Here is a 16,795-nt window from a genome sequence, read left to right as displayed (position 1 = left end):
AAGGCATATTCAGAGAATATTCACCAATGGACTCTGAGATCAGTTGCTATAGTTCAGAAATTGCTGTAAGAATGAAGTAGTGGAAATATACTATACACTTGAACTGAAATCTTTTTTTCAAGGCCTTGGTTCTTAATTATGTTTTAATTTCATTTTACTTTATAACAAATTTACCCAAGGGACAGAATATGTTCCTTGTTGATCATTTGATGGATACAGGAAAACAACTGTGAAATATGAAGTAAAAAACTGTGAAATATGAGGTAAAAATTTTTTTAAATTTTTTTACTTCATATTTCACAGTTGTGGGTATGGTGGTGCATATTTGCATTCCTAGTGATCAGGAGGCTGAGGTGGAGGATTACAAGTTCTAGTCTAATCTGGGCTATAAAGTAAGCTCCTGTCTCTAAAAGCAAAAACAAATTTCCCAACCAATATTTAAAAATTATCTGGTGTTATTATAAATATTCATTTTTTGTTTATGGATTATGATTTGTACCTTAAATGAATCAGATATGTTTAATTTTTTTTGATTTTTTGAGGTAGGGTCTCAATCTCACCCAAGCTGACCTGTAATTCACTATGGAGTCTCATGATGGCCTCGAACTCATGGTGACCCTCCTACCTCTGCCTCCTGAGTGCTGGGATTAAAGACGTGTGCCATGCCCAGCTGATATGTTTAATTTTTTGAGATGAGAAAATACTCTACTTGTAGCTAAGGATGGACTCATGTTGATTGTCTTTACTCTTACAATGATGATCATGTAAGCAAAACAGTTCAGTCTATGTAACTGACATTATATTAAATAACTGCTGTACTTTTTTCTAGAACTACGGTCTTTAGAACAACAACTAGAAGAAGCCCAAACAGAAAATTTTAATATTAAGCAAATGAAAGATTTATTCGAACAGAAAGCAGCCCAACTTGCTACTGAAGTTGCAGGTACATTGAATATAAATCTTTTAGTTAGTAAATCAGTCTCATTATGTTTTCACCATTATATTTTTATTCTGAGAGAACATTGAGTACTTCATTATGAGAAAACTTTGGTATAAATAATGTAAGTGATTGATTGAATTTATATGAGTTGACTTGGGCTGGAGAGATGGCTTAGTGGTTAAGCGCTTGCCTGTGAAGCCTAAGGACCCCGGTTCGAGGCTCGGTTCCCCAGGTCCCACGTTAGCCAGATGCACAAGGGGGCGCACGCGTCTGGAGTTCGTTTGCAGAGGCTGGAAGCCCTGGCGCGCCCATTCTCTCTCTTTCTCCCTCTATCTGTCTTTCTCTCTGTGTCTGTTGCTTTCAAATAAATAAAAAATATATATATATTTAAAAAAATATATATATGAGTTGACTTGTGAATTACTTTGTCCTTCTGTCTCCTCTCATCAGATAACTATTTTTTTCAGTATTGATACTTATTGAAATTTAAAGAAGATAAATTTTCTTTTCTGTTATACTTAACAAATAACAAGGGAAATTTAAAATAAATTGAGTATATAAATAGAAATCAAATATTTGGTTATGCTATCCATTGTACAGTACATTATGTTTTTATGGTAAAAAATTTACTTTTTGGTAAAATATATGTACATTAAAATGCTAGTTAGTAGCTTAGTGTTGAATGCTGGTTATAAACAAAGACATTTTGTTTTTAGGTTCATTTAATATATTCATAATTGTAGTTTTGTTGTGTATATCTGTGGGAACTCAAGGAGTATGAATTGGAATAGTAATGTATGAAATTGTCTTCCCTCAAAGTTAAATCATGAAACTGATATCAATATTACTATTCTTAAATAGATATAAAGTCCAAATATGATGAGGAAAGGAGTCTTCGAGAAGCTACTGAACAAAAAGTAACATATTTGACAGAAGAATTAAACAAACAGACATCTGTAATTCAAGACTTGAAAACTGAACTGGTAATTCAGAAATCATTTATTAGAATGTACTTTTATGCTTTCCCCAATTAGTATGAAATACATATGGTGCTGGTGATGTAGCTAAGTGGTAGAGTGTTTGCTTAGCATACAGAAAAGCCCTGCGTTAAATTCCAACTACAGAGAGGGAGCTAGGGAGAGGGAAAGTCTGAAGAGATACTTAAAAATTAACCTAGGTAACTAGAAGCAAAACAAATTGTTTCTACTGTTACCGATTTATATATACTATATGTGATTTAAAAAAATAAAAATGAGATGTTATGACAGTAACTTTTTGTTATTTTTGTTTCAGTTTATAATATGTCCATCTTAATATTTTTGTATTTGCATGTCTGGTCCTGCCATTCATTCTCACATTAGTTCTATAAATCTACATACTTATAGAATCCTTTTAATTGAATTCCTTGCTTTCAGTTTAGATTCAACAAATATAAAATTTAAGTCATATTTTTGTCATGACTGTATTTGTCATTGGTAACTTAGCTCAAAGCTCTCCCTAGGCTTTACAGTCTTTAACCTCTTTATTTCGTATGAAACACCCAGTAAATACTTGAATACATTAGCCACTAACAGCCTGCACAAACCTTAATTATGCTTGTATCTCTTCCTTTATTTAAGTTTTGATTTTTTTTTTTTTTTTGTTACAATGCTGGGGATGGAGCCTGTGGCCTTTCTTTTCACCATGCTAGCTAGGCAGGAGCTCAGCTACTGCTATTCATTCCCCGCCCCCCCCCCCCCCACTTTTTTTCATTAACAGCTTCTTGGGCTAGAAAGAGAAGATAGCATTTAAGTTATTGTTATGACCAATATATGCAATTTGTGAAGTAAGGAAAGCAAAAAAATATTAAAGATAATTACGAATTTGCTAGACTATACCTTGAATGATAATGATACTGTAAAATTGATAGAAAGGAAGAAGTTGGTTTATTGGTGGAGGGCATCAATGTTTGAAGTCTGGAGTCCAAAAATTGATAATAATTGTTTTCATTTTGATGTTTTAAATTAAACTATTCTAAAAATGTGTGTCATTTTAGGTTTTTACTATAATGTTTAATTAAAATATGTGGTTCACAGCTTCAGAGGCCTGGTATAGAAGATGTTGCAGTGCTAAAGAAAGAACTGGTCCAAGTTCAAACACTAATGGATAATATGACCTTGGAGCGTGAGAAGGAATCTGAAAAACTCAAAGATGAATGTAAAAAACTACAGTCAGAATATGCTAACTCAGAGGTAATGAAATCGGTGTATTTAAACATGAGTAAAGCCAAGATTTGAGATTTTCGAGTGTTCTTTTAATGTAATCTTTTCCTTTGTGTCATTTGATCTGAATAACATATGTTGTCATTATTATCTGATAGTATCTTTTATTTCCCATTTATAAAGCTAGAGATTCAAGAATGTTAACATTTAATAGACTGTTTTGTTGAGTGTTAAATACATAGATATTTAGAGCTAGTTGATAAATAATGATTGAATTTATTTTAATTTGGTAGGAGTAAAGGAAGTATGCTATCATTTCATATAATTATATTAACAATGTTGTTTCAGAATAATATTTAGGAATTAAAAAAAGGGCACTTATTTATTTATTTACTTGTTTAGTTGCTATGTATATATTTCTTTTTGAGATGATGTCTCACTATGTTTCCCAGGCTGGTTTCATACTCCTGGGCTCACATGATCCTCAGCTGCTGAGTAGCTGAAACTACAAACTTGTACCATTATACCTAGCCCAAGAATTTTTTAATGAACTTATTTCTAATTGATTGGTGGACATTAAGTTATGTAGTCAAAAGTAGTCATTCAAAATTATCTACTCCTGCTGGTCCTGGTGCTACATGCCTTTAATCCTAGCACTTGGGAGGCAGAGGTAGGAGGATCGCAGTGAGTTTGAGGCCAGCCTGAGACTCCATAGTGAATTCCAAGTCAGCCTGGGCCACAGTGAGACCCTACCTCGAAAAAACAAACAAAAAAAACCAACAATAACAACTATTCTAATCTACCATTACAATAATATAATCTAAATATGAGATAGGTTCTTACTATCCTAGGCTGGCCTCAAACTCATGTTGCAAAGGGTGACTTTGAACTCCTAGTCCTCTTGCCTGTAAGTACTGTGATTAAAGGTGTGTGCCACCATGCTTAGTTTATACAGTGCTGGGACTGAGCTGTATGGGCTTTGTGTAGGATAGGCAAGCACTCTACAAACTAAGCTACATTCCCAGCTCCAAGTATTACTTATGGTAAATCTGCCTGCTGACTGGTATTTCTCAAATTAAAAAAAAAATTGTACTTTTTTGTTTGAAAAATTTTATTGTCATTTGACATTTCAAAATAAATGTGACATGGTATCTTAAAATTGAATCAAAATAATGGTGGTTTTAGACCATGTGTGTATATATGTGTGTGCGTGTGTGTGTGTATGTGTATGTGTGTGTGCGTGTATGTATGTATGTATATACATACACATACATACATACATATAAATAAATAAATATAATGTAGTCCCCTCACTTGAACTTTTCCAACTGAGGGTTAGGGAGCTATACTTGTTAAATAAAAATATTAACAAAGGGGCTTGGAAAAGGTTTGCTTCTCCAGCACCCATGTAAAGACAGATAGATGCCAAAGTGGCTCATGCATCTGAAGGTCATTTACAGAGGCAAGAGGCCCTGACATACCCATTCTCTCTCTCTCTCTTTTCTCACAATAAATAAAAATATTTAAATTAACAAATAAACCTCTGTATTTCTTTGTACATTTGTGGGAATCTACTGTAAAGTCAGCAATGGAAATATATTTCTGCCTGACATCTAGGAATTACATAAACTTATATTTTATTTATTTATTTAGATGAAAGCATATGTAATTCAACAAGGAGGAGACCATTTAAGATGAGAAAGTTATGAGTATAGTTATAAAAGAATTTAGTGCCTTCCTTCATTTTTCTCTGGTAAACAGTAATCATCATAGGAAACAATGATTTTTTTTTTTTGATCTGGAATGGATTTTTCTTTGCCACAAAGGGAAATTAATTTCAATTCAGTTCTTTGCATTTCAACTTTGTACAGGTTTTTATTAAAACTTATCTTTTTACGAATTTTGTAATAAATTTAGACGGGCCTGTTGTTCTTGCTGATAAATTGAGTAAGTTCTTTAATATTTAAACCATATTTTAGGGAAATGAGTATAATGTTTATTATTCCCTACTTAATAGACATGTGACAAATGAGATGTAAAGTAATGTTTAAACATTTCTAATAAGCTTTAAGAATAGGGAGTGCATAAGAGCAGATTAGTTTTGCTGTTAGAATAAATTCCTACTTTTGGAGCAATGTTAGAATTTTGGATACCATGCTAGGTGATTTTGAATACTATTTTATATATATAGCCTCATTTGTCTCTTATGATCCTGATAAGCAGATTTCATAAAGTTACAAAATCTGTTTCATAGCTTAGGAATCCGTGGTTCATTGAAGTTAAGTAACTCTTGCAAGGTCACATACCTGAAGTACAAAAGCTGGGTCTGAGCCTAGGTCTTACCCAGGCCTCTGTCTTCTTTTAACATCTGGTCTTTCTGTGAGGTGGCCCCATGATTGCCTTATAAGGACATTTGTGCTGCTGATCTTTATATTTTGTTGTTGCTTTGTTTTTAGCCTTGGCTGACCTGAAACACTATGTAACCTAGGCTTGCCTCAAACTTGTATGCAATCCTTGTGCCTCAGCCCTCTGAATGCTGGGATTATAGAAGTGAGCCACCATGCCCAGCTTTTTGTGCCATTAATCTTGTTTTAGTATTTTCACTTTTTAATTTCCATAATTTATGTTATATTTGAATTTGCTTAAAATGTTTTTGAGCTATATCTTTTACCATTTCCATATGAAAAAACTAGTTTAATTGTTTCAATTCATGTATGTGTTTGTAACTTCATTTTTAAACTCCTGATTTGAATGTCTAGCATTTATTTTATTAATTTATAAAAATTAAGTTCTATTCATAGTTCAATTTGCTTGTGAATTGCAGCATTTAAAGAATTTACTAGAAAATTTGTATTATAGATGTGGCTACTTTTTCTAGATCTAAATATTACCATCAGGAGAAGAATAGTACAGAAAAGTATTATAGTGTCCATACATAGTTATCTAGATCTAAATATTGCCATCAGGAGAAGAATTGTATGGAAAAGTATTATAGTGTCCATACATAGTTATTTAAGATTATATTTAAATATTTACATAAAGTATGGTAATTTAAGAGATCATATTTAAAAGTATGTTGGGCATTTTTATTGTATTCTTAAGGTATACTTTTGTCTGTCTTGTCATCCACCTTTCATCCATCATTTTATTATTTTTTTTCTGCTTTCTAATGGAGATGCTTAAATTTGAGGTAATGTGCTTCTGGAAGGCTTTTTAATATTGATATCTGTATGTACCACCTTCTATTGTCATCTGTCTGTTCTGTGTTGTAAGACAAACTCAGAATCTCACAAACATGCTCATTTTTGTTTTATTAATCAAACAAATGTTCATCTTTTTTAAATGATTATTTTTCTAGTAACAGTAGAATATTAGAATAATTATTACAATGCACTAGTAGGATGTTTGTCAAATATTGTTAATTATTTCTAATTTAACGGTTTTATTAAAAATTCACTATTGAATTAAATGTTTTAATTGTCTAATTGTTTCAATGGAAATAAGCATCCATTAAGTCCTTGAAGATATACTCACTCATTAGGGAGTGGTTTTTGAGAACATACTAAGCAGCAGGAACTAGTTGAGGCATGAGGAATACAACCCTGTGTAAGTTACTGCCTGCTCTCTCATGAGGTGTAGTCCTCTGTGGAAGTCAAATAACATACAGTAAACAATCTTTATTTTTTCACGTAATAGAAACAGGCTGTTTATTAAGAAGGAGAAAGACCCTCTTGAGTGCATGCATCTGGAGTTCATTTGCAGTGGCTGGAGGCCCTGGTGTGCCCATTATATATCTCTCCCCTGCTTTCTGTCTCTTAAATAACTAAATAAAATATTTTTTAAAGGAAATGTTTCTGCTATAGAAGTTGACAAAAAATGTAGACAGAAATGGCTTTTTTTTTTTTTTTCTTTTATTTGGTTTTTCGAGGTAAGGTCTCACTCTAGCCCAGGCTGACCTGGAGTTCACTGTGGAGTCTCAGGGTGGCCTTGAACTCACAGTGATCCTTCTACCTCTGCCTCCCGAGTGCTGGGATTAAAGGGGTGCGCCACCACGCCTGGCTTTGGCTTTCATTTTTAAATTCAGGAGGATTAGAACTGTAGACATTGCTTAGCAGTTAAGGCACTTGCTTGCAAAGCCTAGTGACCCAACTTTGACTACCCAATTTCTTTGTAAAGCCAGATGCACAAAGTGGTGCATGCATCTGGAATCTGGAGCTGGTGTGCAGCCACTAGAGGCCATGGAGTGTTCTCTTTCTCTTTGTCCCTTACTCATACAAATAAATAAAAACATATTTAAGTACAAGTCAGGATGATTCAAATATAGCATGTCAAAAATGATAAAATTTGTGGTTTGATGCTTACTCCAAGCAGAATGAAAAGTTAGCATTGTACTTTATATATTATTAAATAAATGATGTGTATCTTGGACATATTTTAAAAATTGATATTAAGCAAAAAAGGGTATGGGATAAAGAATCAAGTTGAAAGTTTTAAGTAGTATTTCAGTTTATAAGAACAAGAGCAAAAATGTATGAAATCTTATAGTCTTTGTGTATTTCTATTTTTTTCTTTTTAATTTTAGTCAGCTTTAATGTTTATTGTGTTTTGCAGGCCACAATAAGCCAGCTAAGGAGTGAACTTGCCAAAGGACCCCAGGAAGTTGCTGTGTATGTACAGGAGTTGCAAAAACTAAAAGGTTCAATTAATGAACTAACACAGAAGAATCAGGTGAGAATTTTAAAGATACCTATAGTGGTGAATGGATTTTATTTACATTAAAATTTATTTTTGTATACTTTGCTTGTATACAAGCACAAGAAGACATTTTTTTGTGTGTGTTTATTTAATGTTTAGTGCATTCTTATGGTTGGACTAATCCAATTTCCAAGACTCTTTCCCTCTTATAAAATTGCAACTTTCTACCCATTAAATAACTCCCCATTTGTCCCTTCTTGAGCTCCTGGCAGCCACCATTCTGTTTTATATATCTATGACTTTTACAATCCTAAGTACCTAATAAAAATAGATTTGTGCAGTTGGAGATCAAACCCCAGTCCTTATGAATGCTAGAAAAGTACTTTACCACTGAGTTTCACCTCACGCTTTATTGGCAGGTTTTGTTTGTTTGTTTGTTTTTTGAGGAACCACGGTGATGATTCCCATCGTGGCTGCAGTCTTTTCCATTCCTGTCAACAGTGTGTACAAGTTCCAGTATCACCACATCCTCACCCATGCTTGTTAGCTTTTCTTGTCCTTTCCCCATTTTCTTGTCTTTTCCCCCTTTCTGCCCTCACTTCCTTCTATCCTTCCTTCCTCCTGTCCTTCCTAGTAGTCACTGTAGTGGGTGCAAGATAGTAGGTATCTCATTGTGGTTTTGATTCATGTCTCTCTAATGAATAGGATGTTGAGAATCTTTACAGGATAAGTTTATGTATTATTGAATTTTGGGGATTTTTTTATATATTCTGAATATTAATCTCTTGTGTATATATAATTATATGTATATAATATAAACTCTTAATAATTTATGTGATGTTTAAATAGCTTATTATCAAATACATGATTTGCAAAGCCTTTTCTTGGTTGTATCCTTTGATGTATGGGAGTTTTACAGTTTTTATGTAGTCTACATAATACTTTTATTATTTATGCTTTGGGGTGTCACATCCAAGAAATTATTGCCAAGTTCAATGTCATCAATTTTATATTGTTTTCTCAGATTTTTAAAGTTTTCAGTCTTATGGTTAGGTCTTTGGTCCATTTTTGGTTAATATTTGTATATGGATTAAGACAGAGGTCCATTTTCATTTCTTTTAATGTTAATATGTTTTTCCCAGTGCCATTTGGTGCAAAGACTGCCCTTTTTCCATTGAATGATTATGGAATTCTTGGTGTACCCATACTTTCTCATTCATAGATAAATAAATAAGAAATAAACATATCTTAAAACATTTGACTATAACTTATTTGGCTCTTATACCAAAATATCATAAACAGACTAGCTTATATATATATTTCTTACTGTTGTGTATACTATACATTCAAGATGTTGGCACTATCTTGAGAGAGTATCTTGAGAGAGCCTGCTTTCTAGTTCATAGATGGTGCCTTCTTGTAACCTTACCTGAAGAGGGATACAGGATCTCTCTGACACTTTTAATTAAAAATAACAATTTTAAATAATTCTGTACATGTATATAACATAACTTCTGCATGCACATAGTATTGTGGTGTGGTGTATGTATGTGTATGAACTGAAGTGGCATTTCATTGTACAGATGCCAGAAGAGAACATAGGGTGTCCTCCTCCATCACTCATCTGCCTATATTTCCTTGAGACAGTGTCACTTACTGATTTTATGGCTTGCCAGTTTTTCACAAGCTCCAGTGATTCTCTGCTCTCTGCTCCTCTCAGGACTAGGATTACAGACCTCTGTGCCCGTGTCCATCTGTTTATGTGGGAATCAAATTCTGACAGCCTCAGTCTCCTGCAGGTCCTCATGCTTGTGCAGGAAGCCATTTTTCTAGCTGCTATAATGTATTTTGATCACAGTTACCTCTATTATCTTCCCTTAGTTCGCTCTCCTGATGAATTCCTCCTTCTCCCAAACTAGTACTCCTATTACAATGAGGTTTTTTTTTCTTACCTACTGGATTTACTAAGGATTGTTTACATGAACATGGATCAGGGGGTAAGGGACATGAGAGCATGGCAACTTTCCAAAGGCTGTGCCACTGAAGAAAATGTTCCCCCTCCCCCAGCAACAACTAACTCCCAGTAGCTCCTCAGGAAGGGGTAGGGGGTTCTTTAATTTTTTTTTAAAAACAGGAGCACTAATTTCATTCATGAGGGCTTATTCTAATAACCTCTCAAAGGCTAAATTTCTTAATATCCCATTGAGGGTTAGGATTTCAAAACTGAATTTGGAAAGGATAGGAGATAAAAACACTGAGGCCATAACAATCATGTGTGTGAAATGCTGGTTATGGGCTCTGTTTCATTGGTGGCTGTTTATTCCATTGCTGCACTGTTTAGTTAGTAACCTTGTCATAATTTTTGAAATCAGAAAGTATGAGACCTTCCACTCTGTTCTTTTTATTCTTTTAGTATTTTTTTTTTTCTGGGAAAAAGAGATTTATTTTGGCTTACAGGCTTAAGGGGAAGCTCCACGATAGCAGGGGAAAACGATGGCATGAGCAGAGGGTGGACATCACCCCCTGGCCAATGTAAGGTGGACTACGGCAACAGGAGGGTGTGCCCTTTTTTAGTATTTTTTAAAAAATATTTTTATTTATTTGAGAGAGAGAAAGAGAAAGTACAAGTATGGCCAGTCCAGGGCTTCTGCCCTGTAAATGAACATGAGACATATGAGCCATGTTGTGTGTCTGGCGTTATGTGAATGCTAGGGAATCAAACACAGGCCATCAGGCTTTACAAGTAAGTGCATTTAACCACCAGGCCATCTCTCCAGCCCCTCCCTTGATTTTGTTTTATTTTTATTAATTATGAACTTTAGTATATAAGTAAATTATGTGTTTGTTACTCTTTTAGTGTTTTTGAGAAATGGTGTTGCTCTATGGCTGAGGTAGCTGGAACGTGCTAGCTCCCAGACTGGCCTCAAATTCATGACCTTTCTGCTTCAGCCTCCCAATTAGACTTACTGGAATAATTTTGTTATAATTATTCCAAATTAGAGTAATTGGAATTAGAATCATATGCCACCACACTTAGCATCTTTTCCCTACACTTAAAAAATTATTTATTGTATTTTGAAAGAAAGAAAAAGAGGCAGATAGCAAATGGGTGCACCAGGGCCTCTAGCCACTGCAAAAGAACTCCAGGCTTATGCATTACCTTGTACATCTGGCTTATGTGGATACTGGGGGAATCGAACCTGGGTCCTTAGGCTTTGCAGGCAAATGCTTTAACCACTAAGCAATCTCTCTAGCCCTTCCCTACATTTTTTGGGTAGTAGGTAAGGTCTTGCCCAGGCTGACCTGGAATTCACTATGTAGTCTCAGGTGGCCTCAGAGTCACTGCAATCCTCCTACTTCTACCTTTTGAGTACTGGGATTGAAGGCATCAACTTTTTTTTTTTTCTCTTGCAGCAGTGACCTGGAATTCACTGTGTATTCTCAGGGTGGCCTTGAACTCATGGCGATCCTCCTACCTCTGCCTCCCGAGTACAGGGATTAAAGGTGTGTGCCACCATAATGGGCAACATTTTTTTAACGTTTGTATTTTCTGCCTTGTTTCTTTATAAATGAGCAATGATAAAGTAAGTTGGAGATGGAGGCATGATCTGAATGCTTTTTTCTCCATGTCTGTACATTCTTCATGGGGGTGGGTAGAGAGTAATTAAATGCTTGTCTTTTAAGATGTGACTATCTTGGCTTTAATAACTTAACCTAATATTTATCTGAGCTATAACAAGAGCAGTGGCAAGAAAGAAGAGAGAAAGAAGATTAGTATAATTGGCTGTAAATCTTGAGCCTCTTGCACCCAGTTGTGTGACTGTGCTTGAGAGCACATCCTCTGCCCTAGTCTTGTGTTCAGAAAATAGCTCAGGTCCACAACTGATTGCACTCCATTCTGAGAGAGCCGCTGCACCTTAAGAACCTTGTGAGAGGATAGATCCTGTTGCAGGCTGCTTTTGCTAAGGGTCTTTGTTTCATGTACCCTTGACTAGCAGTTCTCTTTTACATTCTCAAAATTATTGAGGACTCCAAAAAGTGTATTTGGGGGAGGAGGGGAGGAGATGTTGTATGTCTGGATTTTTATCATAATAGAACTTTAAAAATTTGAAAAGTATTAACTTAGTTTTGCTTGGCATGGTGGCACATGCCTCTAATCCTAGCACTTGAGAGGCAGAGGTAGGAGAATTATCATGAGTTTGAGGCTACCCCGAGACTACAGAGTTAATTCTAGGTCAGCCTGAGTTAGAGAGAGACCCGACATAAAAAAAAAAAAAAAAGTATTAGCTGAGTTTTAAAAATAAGGAATGGAGAAATGACTCAATGATTAAAGCTGCTGGCTTATGAAGCCTAATGACTTAGGTTCAGTTTTCCAGTAGCCACACAGGGCCAGATGCACAGAGTGATACATACATCTGGAGTTCATTTGCATAGTAAGAAGCCCTGTTAATCTTTAATAGATGTGGCTATTTTTATTGTAATAAAACTTGGTGATAGCCTCTCCAAAGTTAGTTCCAATGCAGCATTTCAGAGCATAGCAATACACTGTAGCATTGAAACACATTGGCCTACCTTGCCTGTGTATGACACCATGCATTAGTCACATGGAAAATATTGCTTTACTCAGTGAGCCAGATTTTCCACAGAGTGACACATTTTGTTTTAATATAAAAGCAGTCACATTAATCAATGGCATCTTCTATGTTTAGTACAAGATTCTGTCAAGCTCATGTGATGGATCTGAGTTTTCCAAAAGTTGAAACTTCAGGTGAAGGTGTGAATTGTAGCCTTGTTGTCGATATTGCCAGTTCTATTTCTTGGATCGACAGGTTCTCTTCTTACTCAAGTCTGAATAGTGATAGTCTCTCATTCCTTATAGTAAAAATACTTCATGAAATATGGCTAGTTCAGTTTATGACTCAAAACAATTACATTACTGGTTTTCCTTATGACTAGATACTTTGGTATGTAGCAGTGGTGATCCAATCTGAATCTTATCTTTTCAGTTTTTCTATTTCCTTAGTATTACATTTTATAGCTAGGAAGCTTCATATGAAAATTTTATACATGTGTGTAAGAATTTCCCTATGCCACATATACACAACTAAAGTTGAAAGTTGTTGAATACACACTTGCTCAACTTTATTAGGTGACTTCAAAGAGGTTTTTTTAATAGTGATATTATTTTATTTTATTTATTTATTTCTGATTTTTCCAGGTAGGGTCTCACTCTAGCCCAGGCTGACCTGGCACTCACTCTGTAGTCTCAGGCTGGCTTTGAACTCACAGTGATGCTCCTACCTTTGCCTTCCACATGCTGGGATTACAGGTGTGTGCCACCACATCCTGCCCTCAAACTTTTTAAAAGTAATTATGCTAGTTTACCATTATTTATGTCTCCAACTTCGGGTGCTGATTTAAAAATTTTAATCCTCCTCTGTGGCTATGCCTTTCTCTGTATCTTTTCCTCTTTATTAACCTATCAAACTATATGTGGAAAGTTTATACATAAAATTTATATATGGAACTGGGCGTGGTGGTTCACGCCTTTAATCCCAGCACCCAGGAGGCAGAGTTAGGAGGATCACCGTGAGTTCGAGGCCAGCCAGACTACATAGTGAATTCCAGGTTGGTCTGAGCTAGAGTGAGACCTTACCTCAAAAAACCAAGAAAAAAAAATTATATTTGTCTTTGTTCTTAGTTTGAAGTTTAGCTTGCTTGAATCTGAAGCCTTTTTTTTTTTTTTTTAACCTTTCAGGAATTGATTAGGATATGTAGAATACTTATTTGCATGTAGTGGGTTTTATGATCAGTGATGCATTTTTAAAACATTAAGTACTAATAAAAGTCATTATTTGGCATTGATCACTGAATTGTAGGGTCAATCAAGGATCTTTTGTCTATTGTTTTTTGTTTTTTTTTTTTAATTTGTGGTACTGGGAATTGAACTGTGGGCCTCCTAAATGTTAGGCAGCTACTTCCAAAGAGCTAACATCCTCAGCTCTTTTCTGGTTTATTTTGTGATGGGGTCTTATGCAGTCCTCTTGAGTAGTCAGGATTACAGGCCTTTGCACCCAGACTGGCTTGCATGTAATCTTTTGAAGGCTATACTATAAAATGTCTTGTGCAGCTTTTGTAGACCATAGGCATGGCATCATCAAGGTGGGGGTAACACAGATCATAGACAGAAATGAGAATAATTTTTGTGCACTGCAGGTTTTAAGCTTTATACCAACACTGATAAATTTCTTGTCTTGAAGCCATAAAATCAAATCAAGAAAACTTCCTTTTTATTTTTGAATAAAATTTATGACATTTAAACAGAGTCTATAACTCAGGTTGTATAGCTCAGGTTAATTATTTTTATATAAATTCTGAACAAAATCACATTGCTTACCTGAGGCTACTTAGGTCATAGGACCTTGTTATTTGGGGGGGGGGGTCTCTCCTGTCACTCCTTGTTGCTTTCCTTACCAGCTGTCTTACTTTAAGATGTTTCTAGGTCAAAATGAAAGCCACATGTGGCAAGGAGTTGTGACACTGCTATGTGCTCCCATTGCATTTCCCAGTGACATTGGCCCACTGTGTCCACTCAGTTCATAGCCACAGACTCACCAGCGATGGGTCGTGTCATCTATCCTGAACATGTGCATTATTTCTTTTCAGCAGTTCTTTATGAAGTATTTACATTATACTAGGTAGGATAAGTAATCTAGACATGATTTAAAGTATGTGAAGAAAATACATGTATAAATATAGCATATTTTATACAGGGACTTGAGTACCAACCAACTTTTGTCATATTTGGGAAATCTTGAAACCACTGAGGGAATGTTTTTTGAAATTAGTAGTATAGTACAGTAGTCAAAGACACGTCTAAGTTCTAGTTTTGCTACTTCTTGACCAGTTTGCTTTCTCTTCTACTAAGAGTTAGTCTTCTACATTTGTCTCTCAGGATAGATAAGGGTAGTAAACAAACTAACAATGTAGTGATGTGCTGTATGGGTTTTTACTAAGCACCACGGTAAATGTTTTGTTGTTTGTTTTAGCAAGTGTTAAGATAGTGAGATTGTATTAAGACCAAGTTTGAAATTTTGCTAACTTTCTGCCTTTGTAGAACGTGGCTTATTACCTGAGTCTTTATTCATGCTAAGGAATATTTCACAGTGGCAGAGAAATAGAATTTCATTTTAAAAGGTAAACATATAAAATATATGGACCGTGTAAGGCGCAGACAGCTCATAAAATCTAAGTTGTCAGATAGCTAGAAATCTAGCCTTAAAAATGTCTCTTTTCATTAATTTTTATTACCTGGGAAAGTAACAAATGGATAATGAATGAAATCTAATATAGGGAGGTTATCACTGTTAAGAAAACATGGTGAGAAAACAAATGGTGAGAAAATTGGAAGGAGAGAATTTTCCTTGCCCAAATGATAATTATAATTATCTTATTAGATAGTTTTCATGTTAATGTGATTTCTTTTTAAAAAATTTTTTTTTAATGTGATAATTTAAACTTGAATAGGATGAATTTTAGGGACAATAGATTGATTCACTGACTAAATGATGTGTTGTGAAAAATTCATTTTATTTATTATTGTAATCATGACTTTGCCACTTGGCCAAGTCATATGAGGTTCTTGACACTTTAGCTTTCTCATCTGTAAGTGGGGATGATAATGTCCATTTTATATTTTGTCGTTGGAGATTGAAAGGACTCATTATTCTCATCCTTTTCCCTTCTTTTCTGTCTCTCCTCTTCTCTTTACCTACCTTCCTTTACCTTTGACTCCTCATTCTCTCCTCTCTCTTCTCCATATCCCTTGTCTCTATTCTTTCCTTGCTGATACCACTCTAGCCCAAGTTGACCTAGAACTGACACTTTAGCCCAGACTGGCTTCGAGCTCCTGGTGATCCTTCTATTGCACAAGTGCTGGCTTAAAGGTGTGTGCCACTATGCCTTGCCTTAGAAAGGATTATGTGCTATATGTTGGTTTGATTTAGATTATCATGTGTTTAAGTGCAGAGGCTCTGGTTGTCCTTATTTCTGTATTATCCCCATCCAGAGACTGCAAATAATAAATGCCCACTGGCTCATCATATTGTGCTTATAGTGCCTTCTTAGCATGAGTACTTTTTTTTTTTTTTTTGGTCTTTCAAGGTAAGGTCTCACTCTAGTTCAAGCTGACTTGGAATTCACTATGTAGTCTCAGGGTGGCCTCGAACTCTCAGCGATCCTCCTACCTCTGCCTCCCAAATGCTGGGATTAAAGGCGTGCACCACCACGCCCAGCTATCATGAGTGAGTGCTTTTAAAAAATATTTTAGTTATTTATTCATTTATTTGAGAGAGAGAGAGAGGCAGATAGAGAGAAAGAGAGAATGGATGTGCCAGGGTCTTTAGCCACTGCAAATGAACTCCAGACCCATGTGCCCCCTTGTGTATCTGGCTTACGTGTGTCCTGGGGAATTGAGCCAGGGTCCTTAGGTTTCATAGGCAAATGCCTTAACTGCTAAGCCATTTCACCAGCCCTTAGCATGAATATTTTGCTCAGAGAAAAAAGTTAAAGTTTTGATCCAAATTTTATGTGAAAATAAGTTGTTTTAAAATATTTAGTGTTAGCCAAGCATGGTGGCACACACTTTTAGTCCCAGAACTCAAGAGACAGAGGTAGGAGGATCACCATGAGTTCAAGGTAAGGTTGAAACTACATAGCAAATTCTGGGTCAGCCAGAGCTAGAGTGAGACTCTACCTCAAAAAAAAAACAAGAACAAAAACAAAATCAGTGTTAATTGTAACAACACTATTGAGATCAGCCTTTCACATTTAATTCAGGTGGGTTGATCCACATCTGTGACTGAAGGTGCTGTTTTTATAGTTTAAACTTGATACTGTTGGATAAAATATCATTTTTATATGCCTAGAAAGAAACTTGAATTACTTGCTGCTTTTGACT

The 16,795-nt window shown here is 35.2% G+C and overlaps 1 protein-coding gene across 1 annotated transcript in view; it reads left to right on the top strand.

The window, feature by feature from the left end:
* The window catches only part of Eea1 (early endosome antigen 1), a 127,254-nt gene that overhangs the window by 59,527 nt on the left and 50,932 nt on the right, over nucleotides 1-16,795 (top strand). Inside the window, exons 7-10 of the mRNA XM_045151905.1 lie at nucleotides 830-943; nucleotides 1,802-1,923; nucleotides 3,016-3,171; nucleotides 7,753-7,869. Of these exons, the coding sequence (XP_045007840.1) occupies nucleotides 830-943; nucleotides 1,802-1,923; nucleotides 3,016-3,171; nucleotides 7,753-7,869 (509 nt within the window). The remainder of the gene's footprint in view (nucleotides 1-829; nucleotides 944-1,801; nucleotides 1,924-3,015; nucleotides 3,172-7,752; nucleotides 7,870-16,795) is intronic.

The sequence above is a fragment of the Jaculus jaculus genome, chromosome 6, assembly GCF_020740685.1.
Source record: "Jaculus jaculus isolate mJacJac1 chromosome 6, mJacJac1.mat.Y.cur, whole genome shotgun sequence".
In the NCBI taxonomy this organism is placed as follows: Eukaryota; Metazoa; Chordata; class Mammalia; order Rodentia; family Dipodidae; genus Jaculus; species Jaculus jaculus.
Note: the sequence above shows the minus strand (reverse complement) of the source record. Positions and strands in the feature narration are given on the sequence as shown.